General features: G+C 35.6%; 2 protein-coding genes across 3 annotated transcripts; both read left to right on the top strand.

The window, feature by feature from the left end:
• The first annotated feature begins 704 nt into the window (after window positions 1-704).
• Window positions 705-2814, top strand: LOC148192729 (uncharacterized). Its single transcript, XM_088099842.1, has 2 exons — window positions 705-2367; window positions 2649-2814. The coding sequence occupies exons 1-2, from the start codon at window positions 1245-1247 to the stop codon at window positions 2681-2683; spliced, it is 1158 nt and encodes a 385-aa protein (XP_087955968.1). The 5' UTR covers window positions 705-1244; the 3' UTR covers window positions 2684-2814.
• A 7802-nt stretch (window positions 2815-10616) lies between these two features.
• Window positions 10617-23025, top strand: LOC148192730 (cell division cycle protein 27 homolog B-like). Of its 2 annotated transcripts, XM_088098901.1 has the most exons (16): window positions 10617-10817; window positions 13097-13169; window positions 13382-13491; window positions 13859-13905; window positions 14483-14580; window positions 15072-15376; window positions 15538-15693; window positions 16688-16898; window positions 17323-17546; window positions 17686-17751; window positions 18824-18943; window positions 19326-19402; window positions 21424-21543; window positions 21640-21859; window positions 21972-22253; window positions 22652-23025. In XM_088098901.1, exons 1-16 carry the CDS (start codon window positions 10713-10715, stop codon window positions 22700-22702), a joined length of 2265 nt encoding a protein of 754 aa, XP_087955027.1. In that variant the 5' UTR covers window positions 10617-10712; the 3' UTR covers window positions 22703-23025. The 2 variants fall into 2 exon arrangements, with proteins under 2 accessions (XP_087955027.1, XP_087955028.1); XM_088098902.1 differs by lacking the exon at window positions 22652-23025 and having other exon boundaries at window positions 21977-22166.
• Window positions 23026-23307: the final 282 nt, after the last annotated feature.

A 23307-nucleotide genomic window follows, 5' to 3' on the forward strand; every position in this document is an offset into this window, starting at 1 on the left:
ATATTATTTTGTTTTGTTTTAATCACATAATATTACATTTCTTAACACATACAAATAAACAAACAAGACAAGGTAAAATAATCACTTAGTTAATAAAAACATTAAATTACATAAGTTCAAATAAAAATATTTAAATTTATAAGAAACTTGAAAGTTAATTCAATAAAAAATCATTTATTTAAATGTTACATACATGCATGAATAAAATATTTGCAATGGGGTGGGTAACACATAACAACAAGTAGAAAACAAGTAGGAAAGAAAAGTTGAAGTACGATATCTTTTCAATTAGTGGAAAAAGGAAGAATTTGTGAAATTAAAGGATGTAACAGTAATTTTCTTATTTGATAATGATGTTTATATATTTGAAGTTGTATTTATTTATTTGGAGGGATATGTTTAACATGTTTATGGTAAAAATGCTTTGTTTAAGTTATAAATTTGAAAGATTATACTATGTATATATTGTAAGTTTAAAGTTATATATACATAGTATTATTATTAATTTTATGACACTATAAGAATATATTTCTTAGTGTTCTCTAGCTTAGAATATATTCCTAAGATTACATAATTTGAAAATGTATTTTGGATTCCATAAATCAAAATACTTTTTAGATTTTCATATTACATAATTCAAAATTGTATTTTGTATTAAATTGTGTTTGTTATTTCCGTTGAGTCTTTTATTGTTTTGTTAGTGGTTACTGTGCATTTGAACAGTAATTTTGCTTCTAGGGTGTTCTATTTTTGGGGTTTTCTGTTTTGGTGTTACCGGAACCCTATATAAGGGCTTCCAGTATCAGAAACAAAAGGTGTAGAAGAAATTAAGAAAATAACAACAGCAATTTTACTTTTCTCTCAAATATAGATTACATACCTTTACCGTGCATCTTCTTTTCTTCCGATCTCCTTCTGATCTGCCACCCATGACCATCTCGCCGGAATACTTTCCTTCACCATCAAACTGACCGGAACGGACATCCAAGTGTCTCTGTCGCGCATCGTCCTTGCAGAGCACACGGGATTTGAAGCTTTCAACGTTCTCAGCCACTTTCTGATTCTAAAGATACTTTGCAAAGGAGAGACTTAAGTCTCGATACTAGGCCACAGGTTTGGGCCTTCTGTTGGGCCACTGTTTTCTTTATGGTACCAGAGCAGGTCTTGGACCTGTTCTACGTTTTCCGCTGCTCGTATCAGTAATTCTTGATTCCTCATCCGCTTCTTTCGCCATTCTTGCTTTCATGGAGACTACGGATCAAACTAACAATCCCACCAGTCCCTATTATTTGCATCCAGGGGAGAACCCAGGCGCTTCCCTTATATCACAGATTCTTAATGAGTCAAATTATACATCTTGGAGTAGAAACATGAGGAGAGCCCTTCTTTCAAAGAATAAACTCAAATTTATAGATGGCGGGATCACAAAGCCTCAAAGAAGTAATAGTCTTTTTGATTCTTGGGAAAGAAGTAACATGATGGTATTATCTTGGATCACCAAGACACTTTCACCCCAAATAGCTGAGAGCGTGATTTATGTGGAGAATGCCCAAGAACTTTGGGAAGAATTAAAAGAGAGATTTTCAAAGGGGGATCATTTCAAGCTTTCAGACCTTCTTCAGGAAATTCACTCTATAAAACAAGGTGAACGAAGCATAAATCAATACTTTACCGATTTGAAGATTTTGTGGGAGGAGTTGGAATTTCTTAGGCCTATTCCCAGTTGTAACTGCAAAGTTCCTTGCAGTTGTGATCTATCTAAGGCCTCACATAAATATAGGGACATGGAGCACGTGATATGCTTTTTGAAAGGCTTGAACGAGTGTTATAATACTGTCAAGACTCAGATATTACTCATGGAACCTTTGCCCAGCATTAATAAAGTGTTTTCACTTATTATACAACAAGAAAGGCAAGGAAATTATAATCAAGGTGATGGGAAAATACTAGCCAACACCACTGACAAACAAAATCAATGGAAAACCAACCAGAATTTGAGAACATATGGGCGTGGAAATCCACCCAGAAACCAAGGAAGGGGAAGAGGAAGAAATCCCAATTATGGGAAACAGTGTTCCCACTGCCATAAGATGAATCATACCATTGATGAGTGCTATTCTAAGCATGGGTTTCCACCATGGTACAAGAAAAATGACGGAAACTGTGAGACTGATGCTGGACAAAGGGAATGGGGTTCTACAAATGCTTGCTCTGCCTCCTCAGGAACTCAAGCTAATCAGCAAAATGCTGTTCAGAATCCATTCACGCATGAACAGATGCAAAAGATACTACAACTGCTGGACAAAGCTGATAGCCCATCACACAGTGTTAGTCAAATACAGAAAGCCAACACAGAGGACACACAAGGTATGACTTCTTGGATTATAGACACAGGGGCCACAGATCACGTGACCCATGACAAAAGTCAGTTTACCACCTTTTATAAAATCAACCCCATATCTGTAAAACTACCTAATAACTCTTTAGTTACTGCCCAGTATGCAGGGACCATCTATTTCACTAAGGAATTTGTGATTTTTAATGTTTTATATATACCTGAATTTAGTTTTAATCTCATATCTGTTCAAAGTCTAACTAGAGACATAAACTGCACCCTTACCTTTTCGTCTAAGATGTGTGAAATTCAGGACAATGTTACATTGAAGATGATTGGATATGCTAGTGTGTGCAATGGACTCTACCACTTGCAGACTTTTGGAAGGAACCATATTTCTAGTTGTATATTTTCCTATGAACAAGAAAGTGTTAGTCTATGGCACTGTAGACTAGGCCATCCTGGACACAAAGTTGTTGAGAAATTGTGTAAAATTGTTCCCTATATTCAAATTTCCGCTGACAATACTTGTGACATTTGCCACTATGCTAAACAACACAAATTACCTTTTCCTAAGAGCAATACTTTGTCTACTAACTGTTTTGATTTAATACATTGTGATATTTGGGGTCCTATTTCTACTCCTTCTGTTCATGGGCATAAATATTTTCTTACCATAGTTGATGACCATAGTAGGCACACTTGGGCCTTTCTAATGAATAACAAAGGTCAGACCAGAGATCTTTTGCAGGCTTTTATCATGAAAATCAAGACTCAATTTAACAAAACAATTAAAATTATTAGGACTGATAATGGACCTGAATTTAATTGCCTTGCTATTTATAATTCTAATGGAATTGAGCATCAAAGAAGTTGTGTTGAAACTCCACAACAGAATTCTGTTGTTGAAAGAAAACACCAACACATATTGAATGTTACTCGTAGCTTAATCTTTCAATCAAATATCCCTCACACCTATTGGTCTTATGCTTTATCTCATGCTGTCTTTTTAATAAATAGATTGCCTTCTCCTGTTATCAATGACAAAACACCTTTTGAACTCTTGTATAATGATTCACCCACCTATCTTGATCTAAAGGTGTTTGGATGCCTTTGTTTTGCATCTACTTTAGAAAACAATAGGAGCAAGCTTGATCCGAGAGCTAGGAAAGGAATATTCCTAGGATACAAGAGTGGAATGAAAGGGTATATAGTCCTTGATATCAATAGTAGAGAGATAATCATAAGCAGAAATGTTGTTTCTATGAAAATGTATTCCCATATAGAGATAAACAGAAAGGGAAAGATAGTGGTAATTGTGGTGAAGAAAATATGTTTTTCCTTGATAATATTAATTCCAGGAATGAGAAAGAATCTGCAGAGGATGAAAGAGAGAACCAGAATCCTGATCAAAGTAATTCAAATGGTAGAAACTCGACAGAAAGCAATACTTCCACTAATGAAGACACAAATCCCACAGAACAGCAGCAAGAAAATGTTCACAGAAGATCTAGCAGAGTTAGAAAAACTCCAGAATACTTGAAGAATTATATTCAAGAAGGAGATGAATCTCCATCTACATACTTGACTGTCAAAAATGGTTTGAGTACTCCTTACCCAATAACAAATGTTTTATCTTACAAAAATCTATCTGACAAGCACTTAAGATATACTCTTGCTATAACTAATAATAAAGAACCAAGTTCTTATGAACAAGCCAAGAACAACCCAGAATGGATCAATGCTATGCAAAAGGAAATTCAAGCTTTACAAGCAAATAAAACCTGGTTCATGACTCAACTTCCTCCGGGAAAGAGATCTATTGGATGCAAGTGGGTCTATAAGATCAAACACAAAGCTGATGGTAGTGTTGAAAGATACAAGGCTCGGTTGGTAGCCAAAGGGTATACCCAACAAGAGGGTATAGATTTTCTAGACACATTTTCCCCTGTTGCTAAACTTACTTCTGTTAGAATGCTTCTTGCTCTTGCAGCTTCTAAGAATTGGTTTCTACATCAACTTGATGTAGACAATGCCTTTCTCCATGGAGACTTGAATGAAGATGTATATATGGATCCTCCGCCAGGCTTAAATGTTGATAATAAAGGTCAAGTTTGTAAGTTAACTAAGTCCTTATATGGCTTGAAACAAGCCAGTAGACAATGGTTTGATAAACTTTCCTCATTTCTTATTTCTTCTGGATACAATCAGTCTAAATCAGATCACTCTTTATTTGTCAAAAGAACTAACACAGACTTCACAGCTTTACTTGTCTATGTTGATGATGTTATCTTAGCAGGAAATTCAATGAAAGAAATCAGTTTGGTAAAAACCCTTTTACACAACCAATTTCACATTAAGGACCTGGGAGAACTTAAGTACTTTCTTGGTTTTGAAGTTGCTAGGTCTAGAAAAGGAATACACGTTTGCCAAAGAAAATATGCGCTTGATATTCTTGAGGAAACAGGGATGCTTGGAAGCAAACCCAGTTCTACACCATATTTGAGCAACAACAACTCATTATACAAGACAGAGGATTACATGGATAATCCTAGTGATTATCGGAGACTAATAGGAAAACTTTTCTACCTTACTAACACTAGACCTGATCTATGTTTTACAGTTAACCTGTTGAGTCAGTTTATGCAGGAACCAACCAAGCATCATTATCAGGCTTTGCAACATATACTTAGATATGTTAAGTCAAGTCCATCTGAAGGACTTTTCTTTGCTTCTGATTCGGAGATACAGATAAAGGGATTCAGCGACTCTGACTGGGCCACCTGCCCTAATACAAGGAGATCAACCACAGGTTATTGCGTTTTCCTAGGAAAATCTCTCGTCTCTTGGAGATCAAAGAAGCAGAGTACGGTTTCGAGATCATCTACAGAGGCGGAATACAGGGCTCTTGCTGCTACAGTTTGTGAGATGCAATGGTTGCATTATCTCCTTCAAGACCTCGAAGTCACACCGGTTGCTACAGCTGTCTTATACTGTGACAACAACTCTGCGAGACACATAGCTCAAAACCAAAGTTTTCATGAACGCACCAAGCATATAGAGTTGGATTGTCACGTTGTCCGTGAGAAGATACAAGCCAAGTTTCTACATTTACTACCTATTCGGTCAGAAGAACAGCTTGCTGATGTCTTCACAAAATTCCCTCATCGCACTCGATTTAAGTCGATTATTCCCAAGCTTGGAATGGTGAACATCCACCATCCAGCTTGAGGGGAGGATATTAAATTGTGTTTGTTATTTCCGTTGAGTCTTTTATTGTTCTGTTAGTGGTTACTGTGCATTTGAACAGTAATTTTGCTTCTAGGGTGTTCTATTTTTGGGGTTTTCTGTTTTGGTGTTACCGGAACCCTATATAAGGGCTTCCAGTATCAGAAACAAAAGGTGTAGAAGAAATTAAGAAAATAACAACAGCAATTTTACTTTTCTCTCAAATATAGATTACATACCTTTACCGTGCATCTTCTTTTCTTCCGATCTCCTTCTGATCTGCCACCCATGACCATCTCGCCGGAATACTTTCCTTCACCATCAAACTGACCGGAACGGACATCCAAGTGTCTCTGTCGCGCATCGTCCTTGCAGAGCACACGGGATTTGAAGCTTTCAACGTTCTCAGCCACTTTCTGATTCTAAAGATACTTTGCAAAGGAGAGACTTAAGTCTCGATACTAGGCCACAGGTTTGGGCCTTCTGTTGGGCCACTGTTTTCTTTATTTTGGATTTGGTAATTTGAAATACAAGATAAGAGACAAAAAATGTATTTTGAATTATTTGAATACATTTTTTAATTTTTAAATTATGTAATTTAAAATGTATTTTCAAATTATGTAATTTAAAACACTCTCATGGAAAAGATAAGAAAAATTCAAGTTGTTGTTCATATATTGTTTCTTTTTATCTCGAGTTTTATTTTTCTTTTTAAATATATTTTTTCTTCAGTGAGTTTATATTTAATTACCTTATTTGAGCCTTGTTTTTTCTTCCTTTATTAGCATTGCTGGCATATTTTTCACCTTTATTTCTGTTTCTTTTCTTGATTTTGACGTGTAAATTCTTAACAAAATTTGCTTTCTCATTTGCAGCAGTATACATCATGTCTTTCGAACTGAGAATAAAAAATAAATTGAGAAGGGTTAAAAAATTAAACCTATAAACAATCTGAAAAGGTGGTTGGGGGATTAGTAATATGAACTCCTCTGATATGAAGTAAACTCAATGAGGTATGTGTGTTTCCCACTCTTTCCAGATCTTTTGAAATTAGGCAACTAAGAAGTTGGTATAAAGTTTTGTTAATCACTTCTACTTGACAATTTGTATAGGGTGTGACAAGTAATTACGAAAAGAAGTTTACTACCTGATAAATGCTTGGTATTAATAAATTTCAATGATAATTTAGCACTTATCTTGCTTTGATTGTGTGTAAAATCCATATTAACTACCCCAATTTTACTTGTTTGAAAAATCATACGAATTTAAAGAGTCATACTTGTATTTTGAAGAAAAGAAGAAGAAATTAAACACTTTTGAAAGAATCTGTCACAACATGATTGTAGTGTCATTTTGAGGGCATGAACCATGAAGAAAACCAAAGCAAGAAGGTTTCCTCAAACATTGGCCTCATGCTTAAGCCATAAAGAGTCCTTTATTATTAAGTAACATCAGGCAACTTCAATCTAGAATATCAATACTTAAGCCACAAAGGAAACCCAGTAAGGGAGGAAACCTCAATTCTGAAGCCATAGACCACCGCTTTAGCCGTGTTATCAAGATCTATAAATATCAACACCTTGGACAAATTTCAAAGAGAGAGGAAAAACAGAAAAAAGGGACTTCAGTTAAGACACTTTTAGGGTACTTTTAAAGAGAGACTCTTCACCAATATCCTCTGTAACTAATAGAATATCTTTAGAGGGTTACGAGATGTATCTTCTTCATTATTTATACTTCTTCCTATCGTTTACGAGGAGCTAAATCTCTCTTGTGTTGGATCAAAGATGTAAATAGATTTGAACTTTCTTGTATTCGGTAAAACCTTCCATTTATGAATGATTTCTTTTGGTTTAAAGTTTGTTAATTGATTTATACTTGTTGTTGGATGAATTGATCACTCATCTTTTCTAACTGGCTTAAGATTGAGTGAAAGTTGTCTTAAGTTGTGTGGTCCAATGAATTTTTCTGTGGGCTTTTGGATATTAGACATAGATCTAGTGTGTGCAACTGAAATAGAGTAATCTTAATGCACATGAGTCATATGCAGTCATTGACAAGTTTCAAACTAAGAAGTAGAAAATATACTAGGTCTAGGTGCCAGACATTGACCTAGAGTTACATTGAAGAGAACTCCCAAAACTTGATCATCTGAAACTTCATACACGGAGTTAGAGTTAATGTAAGAGAGGGAAAATATGTGAAGTTGAGCTTCAACATGGTTCAATCATATAAAGTTACTTATGTAGTAGTTTAAACAGAGTTCCAAAGCTAAGTCTACAATGCTCTAACAAAATACAAACATGTTTTCTAGACCTAAATCATTTTACAATAGATCAAACTTATTAAAACATTTTAGTTTCTGCCAAATATTTGTGGATACGACACTTTTAGTACAACAACCCAATATACTTACTAAAATATTTTGGGTTTGAATATCAACGTGAACAAGTTTTTGGCTATGTTACTGGAGATTTGAGTCAAGAAATCTTTGTTTAAACCAGATTAATTACTGTACAAATTTGTAATTAAGTGTAGAAAAGCTAACTCATTCCTAATTCTTTCGTTTTTAATTTTTTTTTACTATTTCATTGATTTTCAAAAATGTTTCTACATAAATCTTTGTGCTTTAACGTTGCTCACCACTATTTTAGTCGTTGTGTATGCAAAGAAGAAGAAAAATACATGTTATGCTATTTGATCCAGAGGTAGAACAAACACTTAGAAAACACAACAACAAGAACAAAAATAGAGAAAAATCTTGACACCACCACTACAGCTGCAGACTGAAGCTGTAGAGTCATATTTTGATTTTGTGGTAAATTGCTCTAATCAAATAGCTGCTAATAATAATCAAAAGAGATTACTAGGATATTACACTCAACAAATAGGGACACACTACTTCTTAAGTATAGTAAGGCCAATAAAAGGAGTGGAGATGAAATCTTCCTTACTTTTTCTCACCACAACAAATCAATTTGCTAGATTACCCTAAGAAGATCGATTTAATCATTTGGCCACATTACGAATTATGTGGAACATTAGGGACAAATTCTTATGATGAGGAAGTTGTATACCTCAAGTTGTTTCCATTTTCAGTAACAGGAAGGGTCAAAATTTGGTTACAATATCACTCAAATCAAAGCTTGACCAATTGGGAAGATATGGAGAGGAAGTTTCTAGCTAGATTCTTTCCCATCCACATATATCAGTGTTAAGGCTGCCACATTAACTTTTTCCCAAATACTAGATGAACACTTCTATGAAGCATGGGAACGATAAAACGTCTTAATAAAAAATGTCCCAACCATGGATTCGATGAAGTAGGTAAACTCAACATGTTTTATAGTGGATTAAGACTACAAACCAGAATGTTGTTAGACGCATCAACATGAGGTACCATGATGAAGAATAGTGCTGATGAGGCTACAACAATCGTTGAATCACTAGAACCTAATGATCACCAAGCACAATATGACCTATCTCGACCTTCGGCCTAGGTTGACCCGTCTTGACCTTTGTCCTATGTACCGTATAGACGGACGACCACATAGTTACCTCACATCAAGCTAGCCGGACGACCCTAGAGAGCAAGAAGCAGTTAAACAATGATTGGACATGGTAGAACCAAACGGTAAGACCAGACGTACAGGAACAGAAACGTCCGACCTTAGTCAATCAACAAGTTTTCCTACAAAGATTAAGGTAAATAATGATTAGAGGTATTTGGCTGCATTTGGACCGTAATTAAGGTTTTACTAATCTTAAGCCCATGTCGAAAACTATAAATATAGGTAAAAGGTAAGAGGTAGGTGATCACATTTACTGTGCATTTATTACCATCACGTTGAACTCCCGTACAGATAATTAACTAACTTAAGCATTAGAGAACTTTTGACAGGTACACCTCCGAACGGTGGAACAAAGAGAAGGACTAAGAGAGCAACTACCGAGCGACATCTTAGGAGAAATTGTGCAGGTGGTTGAAGTGACTTGACCTCACATCCGAAACACCCTGGTTGGTTTGTCACGACTATTAGCCCGGGTCGGCTCGTCTCGACCTTAAGCCCGGGACGACCCCTCTTGACCTTTGGACTAAGTCGACCTGTCTCAAACTTCAATTAGGTTCTACACGTTTCGACCTTGCTTTTGGGGCGACCCAACTCGACCTTCAGCTCGGGCTGACCCATCTCGACCTTTGGCTTGAGCTTACCAGTCTAAAGCTACAACCTGAGTTGACCCTATTTGACCTTTCATCTGGGCTGACCAGGCTCAACCTTTATCCTGACCCATCTCGACTCATGGACAAGGTCGGCCCATCTCGACCTTCGACCAGGAGATGTCCGTCTTGACCTTTAAACAAGGTTGAGCCGTCTCGTCCTTTGTCTTGGGTAGGCCATTTGTACCTTCTGATCAGACCGACCTGACTCGATCTTCAACCTGGGACAGACTGACTCGACCTTCTACTTTAGTCCGATTTGGGTTGTCTCGACCTTTAATCTGGATCGACCCATCTCAATCTTTAACCCGGACTGACCTTCTTTGACCTCATGTTTGTGTCAGCTCGGGTAGGCCTTCTGCTTGGAGTGATCTAGTTCGACCTTGTGTTTGATCTGTCTTACTTTTGATCTGGTCCAATCCATCTCGACCTTTAGCCTAACCTAACTAAAAATTTATATTTAAAATTTAATTTGAATATTTAGATTTTTTATATTTGAAAATTTAGACTCAATGGAGATTCAATAAAAATTTATAAAATGTAGATTATCCATACTTAATAAAATAGATTATAAATGAATTGAATTAAAAAAATGAATTTTTAATGGATTGACTTGGATAAAAATTAGATCAAGGTGGATTGTTCCCCACCTCTAATTCATTATTTTATTTATTTTTCTATTTTTATCATTATAATCTTTCCAACACAGCATTTTATTCCAGAAAAGGGACAGTATTGGATGATGTCCTATCACGTGATTGAATTTCAAAAAAGAGAGCGAACACGTGAGACCTCCAATTTAAACCAAAAACAAAACAAATCACAGCAGCCAATCCCCACTCTCACTCGCGTTGGTTATGTTCTTCCATTCCCGTTCTTCTTAGCGTCCTGAGAAAATAAAAAAGAAAATTGAACTTTGCTAAGCAAACCATGGAAGCCATACTTGTGGATTGCGTGCAGAAGAGTCTTCGCCATTTCCTGCACTCCAACGCCATCTTCATCTCGCAGCGTCTTTGTGCTCAGTTTCCCTCCGAGGTGGTGTTTCGCTGCATTTTCTCTTCTTTTCAGCACTACGCTGAACTATTTTTCGTAGTTCTTGTTTGGTTTCTTAGAAAATTATTGTACAAAACCTAGACGAAAAAAAAATTAGTTGCTAAAGCCTACGAACCTGATGAGCTTCAATTGTTTTTTTTGACTCTTTTTTCTTATTTTGTTGCGTTTGCCTGTGCTTCGAGATCGATGGCTTCGGTTAGGGTTTCTTTAGCTGTTCGATTCGATTCGTTTGTGGAAGTTTCTCAAAGAGTATTGTTGTCCTGAGAGATTTTGATTTGCTTTTATTTTAATTTTGTTGCGTTAATAGAGTGATTTAATTCAGGTTTGAAGTTCCTTGAGTGTTTGATAGGTTTCTTTAGAGTGATAAACATGGGTGGTTTTTGTGGGTTCAAAATTTGGAGTGAGTTTGTGCCGTGTCACTGGAAGAGGGATACTTAGTTTGTAAGCCCTATAGACACTAGTTAAAAGAGTTTTTTTTTACTGGAAATATAGTTTTTTTTTTCAGTAAAGAAGCTCTAAAAAGGTTTTCTAGTTTTTTTTATCGTAGCCTGGCTTTAGAAATTTTGGCACTGACTTTTATTCACGCTAGAGACTCCTAAAGTTTGGTATTAATTTAGAAGCTCAGTAAGGTCTACAATTTTTGACCTCTGTTGGTGATGCCTATTCAGCAAGTATGTCGTTCCTGCCATTCGGGAGTGGTGCCAATTGTGCCTTTGCTAGAATCATGGGAAGGTTCTAGAGACTATTATACTTCTCATGAATTCTACGTGCTTCTAGCATTTTCCTTTTGCTAGATTCACAGGAAGGTCGTAGAGACCATTATACTGGGCCCGCAAGGGCAGGGCTCAACAATTCTTCATGTTCTTATATCATTTTCCCATTAGCAATGCGTGAGTGTTTTGTCAACAGTTATGTCATATTGGTTTTGCAAGTATTGGTCATCTGTGAGACCAAGAAGGAGAGGCTGATTGGCTGCACCCTCAGACAGTCACAAGCGGGACTTGGTTAGTTGGCCAATAGATGTTGGTCGGGTGGTGTACATACAGCCTCTGAAGAGCTAAGCGTAAGAGCTGTACGCGACTACTTAGTTTGACTGTTTGACTTGCAATGGTTGCTTGTGTAACATGAAGGTTTTTTGCAGAATTTAAGCTTAAGTTTAGGGCTAGATAATGGTTTGATCTGTTGACAAGAAAAATCCCTTGTTACCCTGAACATAATGCAACCTGCTGTTAATTATCTTCATTTTCAGCAAATGTGAATCATGCAGATCTGTTGGAAAGAAGATGTCCATATTTAAGATTTGATATTATATGTTTTATTATTAACTTACACATGTTGGTGAAGTTTTTCTGAATTGATATGTATTATGTATAGTCATCTGTTGTACTTTTAGCTAAGGTACATGTGTTTTTGTATGTGTCTCTTAGGTTCTGTTCACTTGAATAGATTTGAGGGAGAGTGATTGAATGGATTTGAGAGGATTTGAAAATAATTTCTTTTGTTGTTTATTTGAGTGGATTTGGAGGTAGGTGAGAGTGGATTTGGAAGTAAATTTTTTTAATCTGTCACATCAATCAAATCCTACACTAATTCTCACAAACGTTACTTCCAAATTCACTCTTACTTACCTCCAAATTCACTCAAATAAACAACAAAAAAATTTATTATCTCTCAAATCCACCAATCACTCTCCCTCAAATCCATTCAAGTGAACAAAGGGTTAAAGAGGTAGAAATTAAGGTTAACTCAACCTTACAGAACTAGCTTAGTAAAGTGAGGTTGCACTCACCTATATGTTATAATTTGATCATATCTCTAGACGATGTGGGATTACGTCTTTTCATGTTGAAGACATCAAATGTGGGAATAGAGAGAGGATCTAATAGTGGGTGGCACAATAGGCCTAGTATCTCATTAGGGGATAAGTTGTTAATGACCTTGATACTATCTTAAAAAAGTGAAATTTAAATCTAACTCAACTTCACAAAATCAACGTGGTTAGGTGAGGTTTGCATCTACTTATATATTATAATTTGATCATATCTCTAGATGATTTAATATCTCCAATGGTGCCTTTGATCCTTGTGTTGGAATATACCTAGTTAACATCTTTGTACCCTTATAACATTGTTAACTATTACTTGCTCATGAAGTTTGTTTGCACCCTTTATTTGGCAATTTATTAAGTTCACATCACTTGCTAAAGGACATTTTTTTAACTTTCTTCGTCAGTGTTTGGTAATTGTGTTTGTTTAATGCAGACAAATTTGCAATTGTTAGCTGGCTGTTATTTGCAGAGCAATCAAGCTTATTGTGCATACCATATCTTAAAGGGTATTTTTCCCCTTTATTTAGTTAGTTATTTACGTTTAAGTCAGTTTTGGAGCTATGTCCTATTATTTTTAAATATCATATCACCACCCTTTCTTTCGCCAATTTAATTGGCTTCTAATATAATGTTTCACTTCCTTTACTTGCTGTCATTTTGTAGCAGTGCTTCTTATTATTTATCTTGACACGTTATTTTTCCTATTTATTACTCGAAGGCTCCCAAATGGCTCAGTCACGGTACTTGTTTGCGATATCATGCTTTCATATGGATCTTCTTACTGAAGCTGAAGCAGCATTATGTCCTATCAACGACCCTAGTGCAGAGGTATAAAACACAGTTTAGAATGTATTTTAGATTAATGGTTATCTCCTAATTATTAAATTATAAAAATAAATAGGTGGCCATATTGTATTCGCCCAAGAATTTTAAATTTATTATCTTTCATATTCTGCATATAATGATCTTCTCTCATACCTTCTCATAGCAAGAAGCCTTCTGGTATTGGGGTCCATTAGTTTTTTATCGTTGTTATTCAACTGTGTACTATAAGTCTAGTTTGCTACTATTGATTCATTTTTCACATAAGTTGACATATCCCTTCTGTTTCAAGTTGCTTTTCACTATAGTTTGTTGGTGCATTTTCTGGGAGAAGGTTAATGATTTTGTTAATTACGTTTTTCTTACTATGTAGGTTCCAAATGGTGCAGCTGGTCATTATCTATTAGGGCTCATTTACAGGTTGCTGAACTGTCTTCATATCAATGTTGACTGCCCCTCCGCCCCAATATATATATATATATTCTTTGATAATTATAAATTAAATAATCTAACTAATTTTGCAAAATCACATAACATATACTCAACAATGACACCAAATTAGTGTTGTTGTTCTTAACAATTTGAACTTTTCGTTGGTATGTACAAGAAGCTAAGAAGAGTTGTACTTATATGATCTTCCCTTGAACATAGTGATGAATAGCGGGCTATAGTGGTATACAGTGCAGAGCAAACAGTTGTGACCAAACAATGGCCCTAGCATTCTAGCTACACTTAATAATTTCACATAGGATTCTATAATATTTAGATAATCTCGCTTCTCCCTATTGGCGCATCCCTTTGTCAAATGGTTGCATGTTTACATCACAGCGTTGGTTTCCATTTGGTGGTTGATTCCCATCAAGTATTTGGTATGTTCAGTGAATATTTGGTCCTCTGTGACTGGTTTCCATCGAATTGTCTTTCAATGCCTGTCTTGGCTTTAGTTCATACTATTTTCATATCTATATTCCCTTTAATAATTAGTCTACCTTTTCAGATGCACTGACAGAAGGAAAAGTGCCATACAACATTTCAAGCAGGCACTGTCAATGGATCCTCTAATGTGGGTTGCATATGAGGAGTTGTGTATATTAGGTAATGTGAGATGATAGCACTTGAATCCCAATGACAGAGCATACTTGATGAAGCAATTGGCACAACCTACTAGTTTAAATTGCTGCTTGCTTAATTTTAAAATGCATTTTTCCCATTTCCAAGAAATTATTTTTAACTTTAAAAAAATAAGAAAGCTAACACAGTCATTTTAAGCAGTATGGTATGGTAATGAGGTACTTATTGTTTATACATTTTGTTTTGGTAATGGAGCGCTAGACACACTTTATTGTCATGGTTTTCATGTGCTAGATGAAAAAACTCAACAGTAATGGGCCTTAAAAAAAATTCTTCCTTACTATACTGCTTATGACATAACAAATGCTGAATCTGTCAAGTGACTTAATGGAAAGATGACATGGCCAGAAACCAGTGCAAATTGATTACTAAATGACTGTTTTCTAGTGTAAATCTTATAAATGTTCTTTTCTTATTCTCTCATTCGTCATTATTATCATTACACTATTTTCTAGGTGCTGCTGAAGAAGCAAGTATAGTTTTTGGTGAAGCAGCTGCTTTTTGCATACAAAAGGAATACCCGGATTGTTCAACCTCTCCAAACTCTCATATGTCACCTGAAGATAGCAATGAAGTTGCTCCCAGATCTTGTATTCCGGAAGAAGGGAATCCAAGGCAACTCAAACAAATGCAAGGTCTCAAGGATATTGCTGCATATCATCATGGAGCATCTATATTAGGAGGAGCTACTTGTCAATCTATTAATAGTGGTTCATCTAACATGTCATTTTATAGCACCCCATCTCCAATGGTTGCACAGGTGACTCTAATTTTATATTATGTATGCCTATTAATGTGTTTTAAAAATTGTGAAAAGCTATATATCCAGACATGGATAAAGCCATCTCTTTTTTCTTTAGTTTATAAATTGATAATGCAGGTTCATTGGTCAATTACATGTTATGTTATCGTTTTTTGCAGTTGTCAGGGGTTGCTCCACCCCCATTGTGTAGGAATGTCATGCCAAATTGTCAAAATCTTACTACACTTAGTGTTGACAGTTCTCCTAAGTCAATAGTCAATTCTCCTATTCAAGCCCCTCGAAGAAAGTTTGTGGGTGAAGGAAAGTTACGAAAGGTTGGTTCTATACTTCAACCTATAGTTGCATCATTGGTAGGTAAACATGCCAGCAGTCTCGGATTTTCTCTTTAATCTAGAGTAAACCATGGCAGTATTGGGTAGATTATTTTTTCTTGTTTTGGCATTTGTTAGTGATCTAGATTTATTCAGATTGTTGACATCATAATTCAAGTTAGCATTTTTTTTTATATCAGGAATGGCATTTTTTCTATTAGCATTGTTTGACATCAATTTTGTTTCTATCTGATAATGATGTTATGGGTATCTGAGTTTACCTTTTTAATGCAGGTTACCAATTACCATTGATTCTCATTTATATGGTTGCAACATTGCTACTCAATTTTCTGCATTGACTCAACTATAGTTATTTTGCATTATGTTCTTTGTGGATTTTTATTTGGTGCTATACATTTTAGATGAATAGTTGAATATATTTTCCATACTATTTTGTGTGAGTTCGATGACATTTATTTTGTTGAGTAACTTATTTTGCATGATTGTAATATTATGCACACTCAGTTGACTTGACTTTTCAAAACTGTGTTAGAAGTCCCACATCGACTAGTGATAAAGCTAGTTTAGAGTATATAAGTGAGTGCAAACCTTATTTTACAAGCCGGTATTATAGGATTGAGTTAGGTTTAAAGTGTATTTAATCTAGTATGAAAGTCATTGTTAGAGTCTATGCTAGCGAAATTTGTTTATTTGGCATATTGTTCAACCCTCTATCTATTAGGCCACTATTGGACCACTCTTTAATGTTTAGTTCCACTCACAAGATGATATATCTCAATGTGAGGGGGTGTTGGAAGTCTCACATGGATTAGTGATAAGGCTAGTTTAGAGTATATAAGTGAGTGAACCTCACCTTACAAGTCAGTTTTGTGGGATTGAGTTAGGCTTAAAGTCTACCTCTTAACACAGACGATATGATAAATCTCTCATTTTTCATTACTCCTTTTTTTCCTAAACTAAATATATATTGTTACAGATTTCAGGTAGATTATTTTCTGATTCTGGTCCTCGACGTAGTTCAAGGCTCTCTAGTAGTGAAAGTGTAAACGCAAATGCTAATTCAGCTGTTGTATCTGGAAATGGAAATAATAATTCTTATAAGGGAGGTTCAAAGCTAAACCATGTGGCATTTCGTGCCATGGCAATTCGTAAAGGGCAGTCATGGGCCAACGAAAACATTGATGAAGGTGATGAATGTTTATATATCCCACTACTCTAGTCTATAAGCTTATTCTTTTATCTGGAAATGTTTCCATTAACAAATAGTTGAGTTGCAATCTTAGGGAAATCATTCCCTTGTACAAGTTGCATCCCAGCTGACAATGTTAGATTTCTTGTCGGTTTCTTCTGTGCCATAGACTTTCGAAGGACTTCAGAAGGAAAGTTCATATAATTTGATTTTCTTGCCATCTCCTTTATCTAAAGTGCTGAGTCAGATAGAAATACTAATCCATTGCTAGGTATCAGCATAATATGTTGAACTACTATATTAACTTGAAGATTTGCATATCCATTTATGATTATGATTAATTCATTTATTTTCTTATGGTGCTTACTGCCTAAAAGTTTCCTTGTTTCAAATTCTAAATGATTTCCATTTTCTAATTTTAGGGATTCGTAGTGATGTTCCAGATTATTCCTTAAATAATACATCTACAAATTCTTGTTCATCTCCTGATGTTGAAGCCAAAACATATGAGCAAGAAGCAGCAACTTTTCATATTGGCAGGCAAGTAACAAGTGATTCTAAGATCATCACTGGCGCTTCAGAAATATTAACCCTTCTAAGAGTTCTTGGTGAAGGCTATAGACTTTCCTGTTTATATAGGAGCCAGGTAATTAATTAATTTTTTCTCGGGAAAATCCAGATATTTAGGTTATTGCAATTAGGGATTTAAAATTGGAAATAAAATGGGGAAAATACCTTGTCCCAAGTTACATTTGTTTCCTAAATATCTTTTTGTGGAAGAGCAGGATGCGCTGGATACCTATCTGAAACTTCCACAGAAGCATTACAACACTGGTTGGGTTCTTTCTCAGGTAATTTTGGTAGCCCGATGCATTTTGGTATTTATTTGGATTTGTCATGCTTATTTTGTTTTATTCCAATTTTTGTTCAGTGAACGTACAAATTTTGTTCTATATAGTACTTGATTATTTTGCACTTCATTGAAAGAATATCTTATCTGCCCTTAGTTACATTTCTCCACTTTCCTCGCTAATAAAAAGATTGTATTTTCTGTATATGAAGCCTTGTCTGAGGTCCTAGCCTCAAATCGAAATTAATCTCACTATCCACTTGTTAACTAATCTTTTACTACTTTGCGCCCTAATTCAATGAATATAAGATGTGAAGAAAATAAAATCTTTGTCAACTTTGGATGAGACTATAAATATAGAAATAAAAACAAAGAACTAGAAAAAAAGCCCAATCAAATTAAATTTCAGATCCTAAATTAAATCTCAGCACAAAAGTTTTGTTTGCTTGTGAGTTGTTCAGGCTTCAAGCCTGGAAGACCCTTGAGTCAGGGTTACTTTAAATGTAAAAGTTGTTACTAGGCTTCCTCCTGAAAGACGACAATAGATTAATCTTTTTGGATAGACAATAAGATAGTGGGTGGGAGAGACCAAGGGAAGTCAAGACTACGAACTAAAAAGCAAACAACAATTTGGTGTTGTTCATATATTTCAGAAACATGTCTGACATGGCACTTATTTGACACAGTTAGATGTCCACTATTTGTTTTGGAAGTGGCTTACTAAATGGAAAGTGTTGGGATGTTGATAAGTATCAGGATGCTGTAAACTTTGGACCGTAATATATGTAATGAAGTAAAAGTTACTTTCCTTGAATTTTCAATTTTATGTTAAGCACCGACAAAGTAATATCTTAACGGCCTCCTACTGGTCTGTCACCACATATATAACACTTACACCATGAAACAAAACTGCCTCGTAGAATTTGGCTTATCAGTGCTTCTTTGTACGGAAACAATCTTGTCTTCAAGGCTAAAATGAGAAAAACTATCCTTTCCAGCATAGTGGTTGAATTTGGTTTTATTAATTCAACTCGTTTGAAATCTCCTCCTTACGTGAGCATGTTTTAATGCAGGTTGGAAAAGCATACTTTGAGCTAGTTGATTACTTAGAAGCTGATTGTGCCTTTAGTCTTGCTCGTCAGATTACACCCTATAGTTTGGAAGGAATGGATATACACTCAACAGTCCTTTATGTGAGTTAAAATATATTTTCTTTGTTAAAAGCAAATCATTTTTCCATTTGCATTTTGATTTGGACGTTTGGTCCTTTCAACCAATAAAGTCTCTTGACAGGAAGAGATACTTAATCAATAATCTTTTGCTGCCCTTGCTCTGTGCTCCTATTCTAATGTTATACCTAGAATGTGTTTGAAGCTATGATTTCTCTGATGTTACATAGATAGTAAAACGATTCCTTTTTTAACGGTTGTCTTCTACAAAATTACAAAAGGAAACTTGGATGTGGGGCACCTGGAATATCCTTGTATTTCTTTAGCTTCTTCCTTCCGCATAAAGTTTAAATTTTTAAATGATTACTGGATGTTTGCCTGACAAAATGACTTATATCTGCTGCAGCATTTAAAGGAAGATATGAAGCTAAGTTACCTGGCTCAGGAATTGATTTCAACTGATCGCTTAGCTCCTCAATCTTGGTAGTGTTACATTGAACTTTATTTTAATTGTGTAACAATTCAGTTTTTCTACTCAATTATTCTTATGCCATTTTTATGCACTACTCTCTTCTTTCCAGATTGCTTAAAATTATATTTACCATGTGTGCTCGTGTGAGTGAGTGCGCATATGTGCACATGCTGTGAGCCAAACACTAGACATTTTTTGTGTATTTTGGTTTTCTAGAGCTATTTGCTTGTGAAGCTGATAGGTACCCAGAATTACTGAGAATTCCAAGATAGGTTCTTGGATGTTTTATTAGAACAGATAACAACCAAGTACAACACTCAAGGTCTTCTGAGAGGGCCTGTCTCTCCTAACTTCCTTTTTCAAACAACTAAAAAAACTCCCTACAAAAACCTAACATAGACTATTTATAATAGTATGTTATACAATACAACTGCAGGAGGTTATAACTACCTACTTCCTTTATTTCTTCTAGCAGCGAAAATGGTTTGTAGGCATTATTGTTGCGCTGAACAGTGGGAGGTCCTCCTTTTTTATGTTACTCTAACCTTTTCTTCCACCATTTGACTCATCATCATTAACTCAGCAAGATTTCTGGCTTTATGCGACTTAACCTCAGCCTTGATTTCCTCCTTCAACCCATTCAAGAAGATGCCTACCAAATAATCCTGCTGAATCCCCTTCAAGAACCCAGCATATTATTCAAATTGATCAATATAATCTTCCACTAAACCTGTTTGTTTCTAGCCAATCAGAATTTCAATGGGGATTTGAAGCATTGTTGGTTGAAACCTGCGTACAACAACCACCTTGAAGAATGCTTCCCACGTAGGGGATTTGGATTGCAGGTTTCCCACCACTGAAACCAAAATCCAATTTAAGGCTTTCCCTTCTAAAGCAACTATGGCTGGCTACATTCTTTCCTCCTCACTCCTTTCAATTGGAAATATCTTTCCAGTCTATTAGTCCAACCATATGTCTTCTCTCCTACAAAAACAGGGATGTCCAGGTTTCTCCATTTTTAGGAAGACAATGTTGTACTTCTGTTAGGATATAGGGTGGTAAGGGTATAATGGGTAATGGGTTTAGGATAGAAGGAGGAGGAATTGTATAAATAGTACTCTATTATGTTGTCAGGGGGGATTATTGAAGATTATTTTGTAAATCTGGACATTGGCTAGAAGAGGGGGATTAGGCCTCCGTTAGGGTTAAGAGGGGGATTAGGCCTCCATTAACACTATTAGTGTACTTTGTTCTCAATATCAATACAAAAATCCATTCTTTCTTTGTTCTTTTGATTACTGTGAGCGTTGATAGTTAGGTTTCCAACCCAGGAACCTAATAACTTCTCTCTTCCTCCCAACGTGACCCATTGCCTGCATTCATCACTGAAATAGTTTCACCCTTGTTTGTGCTGCAAGGCACCGTTTCTACCAACACGGTGAACCCTCTAATCATGTCTTCCAAATGCTAGAATCGCTCATGATTTTGATTTCCCTGTCTCATGATCTTGCATGAATTCTTGCATCATCTTTTCCACAACATCTGATCTGGATTCCATTCTGACCAAGCTCTGAATACCAGTTGATAGGCACCCAGAATTACTGAGAATTCCAGGACAGATTCTTGGATGTTTTATTAGAAACAGAACTGTCCCACCAATGTGGTAAGAACATATAAAAACCAAGTACAGCACTCAAGGTCTTTCAAGAATACTTGTCTCTCCTAACTTCCTTTTTCAAACAACCAAAAAGACTCCCTACAAAAACCTAACAGACTATTTATAATAGTCTGTTATACAATACAACTGCAGGAGGTTATAACTACCTACTTTCTTTATTTCTTCTAGCATAGACCTTGCCACTAAACCTATCAGAAGCTGATTAGAATATTACCGTACTGTTGCACCAAGGAATGTTATTTTGGCAAATTGAAAGCTCGAGAGTAGAAAGCCCACTCCCTGCTATATTTGGCTGTTCTGTTCTAATTATTGTCACTAATCCTGGTTTGTCTTTTGTATTGAATACTATGGCAGGTGTGCCATGGGTAATTGCTACAGCCTGCAGAAAGATCATGAAACTGCACTGAGGAGCTTTCAACGAGCTGTTCAACTAAATCCCAGATTTGCATATGCTCACACCCTTTGTGGACATGAGTATGAACATTAGTCTTACATTTATGATTCACGTGTCCAAACATGGTTTAACAACTTTTCATGCTCTCGTGAGTCATGATTCACTGTTCTTTGCAGGTATGTCGCACTAGAAGATTTTGAAAATGGGATTAAGTCCTACCAGAGTGCACTCATGGTTGATTCAAGGCACTATAAGGCATGGTATGGACTTGGAATGCTATATCTTCGCCAAGAGAAGCTTGAGTTCTCTGAACATCATTTCCGTATGGCCTTCCAAATCAACCCACGATCTTCTGTTATACTGTCATACCTTGGAACTGCTTTGCATGCTTTAAAGGTTAATAATCTCTTGCCACTCTTGGTGTAGTAGTACAGATTACTATTGCATTTGTCTTATGCTCGCGTTTCTGTATCCGGTATTCTGAAATTATACTTATGTGGTCTGTCAGAGAAGCTGGGAAGCACTGGCCATAATGGAGAAAGCTATCTTAGCAGATAAGAAAAATCCACTTCCCATGTATCAAAAGGCCAGCATACTCATCAGCTTAGAAAAATTTGACGAGGCTTTGGATGTCCTAGAGGAGCTGAAAGAGTGTGCTCCTCGTGAAAGTAGTGTCTATGCTTTGATGGGCAATATCTATAGAAGGCGTAACATGCATGAAAGAGCAATGTTTCATTATGGTGTTGCTTTGGATTTGAAACCATCTGCAACAGATGCTGCTGTCATTAAGGTGAACTTGCCTTGTAACAGAGTTACAACAATCCTTTACTACTAAATGCGTTTACAATTTTTACAAATAACTTATCTTCTGCTCTCGGATTAGTTTGCTGAATGTTTAGTTAATTTGTAAAGTAAATGACCAATTTACTTCCTGAAATCGTATTTCACTATTATTTAGTCTATGAAACTAAGCAAAAGTCAAATAAGTCAAAATTAATCTTGTTTATCATTTTGGTTCTTAGTATGTTCAGGGACTAACATAAAAAAAAATAATTAATTTTAGAGACTAATATATAGGAGATACGATTTCAGGAAATAAGTGTTGACCATTTACTGTTAATTTGTATGATCATAGTTGTACATGGAACATACATTGGCTGTTGTCATTATTTATTCTTTTTGAAACAGGCTGCTGTTGAGAAGTTGCATATACCCGATGAGTTCGAAGACGGTTTGTAGCTCTACCTTTAAAGATACAAGATTGAAGCGGCATGAATGCTCAAGTATTCATCCAAACAGTCATCATTCCATCTAATTTTCGGAACTTTTAAACTGCATACAGTTTTGTAGGAAAGTCGAATAGGATTAGAGATATGATGTATCAGAAGTACCAAGAAGCTCCTATACTTGTACAAATAGTTGCATTAGGGAAGATAGGTGTACCATTAGTTTATCCATCCATTTTGTTTATAAATCAACTCTTTAGTCTCATCGCTGGTTTAAATTATTAGAAGCGTCAAATGTCTCATTTTGAATTCAATTTGTGATGAGAAATAATAACACGACACACTCTTTGGCTGATTAAGATTTATTGAAAAATATAAAATTTATTCAATTATGCAGATCACATAAATAGCCTTTCGGCTCCACCTAGGGATAGTAAATATTCTAATTTACAGAAAAAAAAAACTGTCACCTACAATCGAGGATGTTATTTTCTTAATTATAATTATACAATTAATCAGGATATGTGCTCTGCTAATTTATGAAACAAATTCTATTCTTGGCTCGTTATCCAAAACTCTTTCACAAGTTGGATTATAGATGTCCGTCATACTTAATTT

Source organism: Vigna umbellata, chromosome 9 (genome assembly GCF_029865625.1).
Source record: "Vigna umbellata cultivar VRB3 chromosome 9, Vumbellata_1.0, whole genome shotgun sequence".
In the NCBI taxonomy this organism is placed as follows: domain Eukaryota; kingdom Viridiplantae; phylum Streptophyta; class Magnoliopsida; order Fabales; family Fabaceae; genus Vigna; species Vigna umbellata.

Coding starts and splice junctions, on each gene's coding strand:
- LOC148192729 (XM_088099842.1), top strand. CDS start 1,245: ATGGAGACTACGGATCAAACTAACAATCCCACCAGTCCCTATTATTTG. Junction 2,368..2,648: donor CAACACAGAGGACACACAAG/GTATGACTTCTT, acceptor TGTGAAATTCAG/GACAATGTTACATTGAAGAT.
- LOC148192730 (XM_088098901.1), top strand. CDS start 10,713: ATGGAAGCCATACTTGTGGATTGCGTGCAGAAGAGTCTTCGCCATTTC. Junction 15,377..15,537: donor CATCTCCAATGGTTGCACAG/GTGACTCTAATT, acceptor CGTTTTTTGCAG/TTGTCAGGGGTTGCTCCACC. Junction 21,544..21,639: donor CACACCCTTTGTGGACATGA/GTATGAACATTA, acceptor TGTTCTTTGCAG/GTATGTCGCACTAGAAGATT.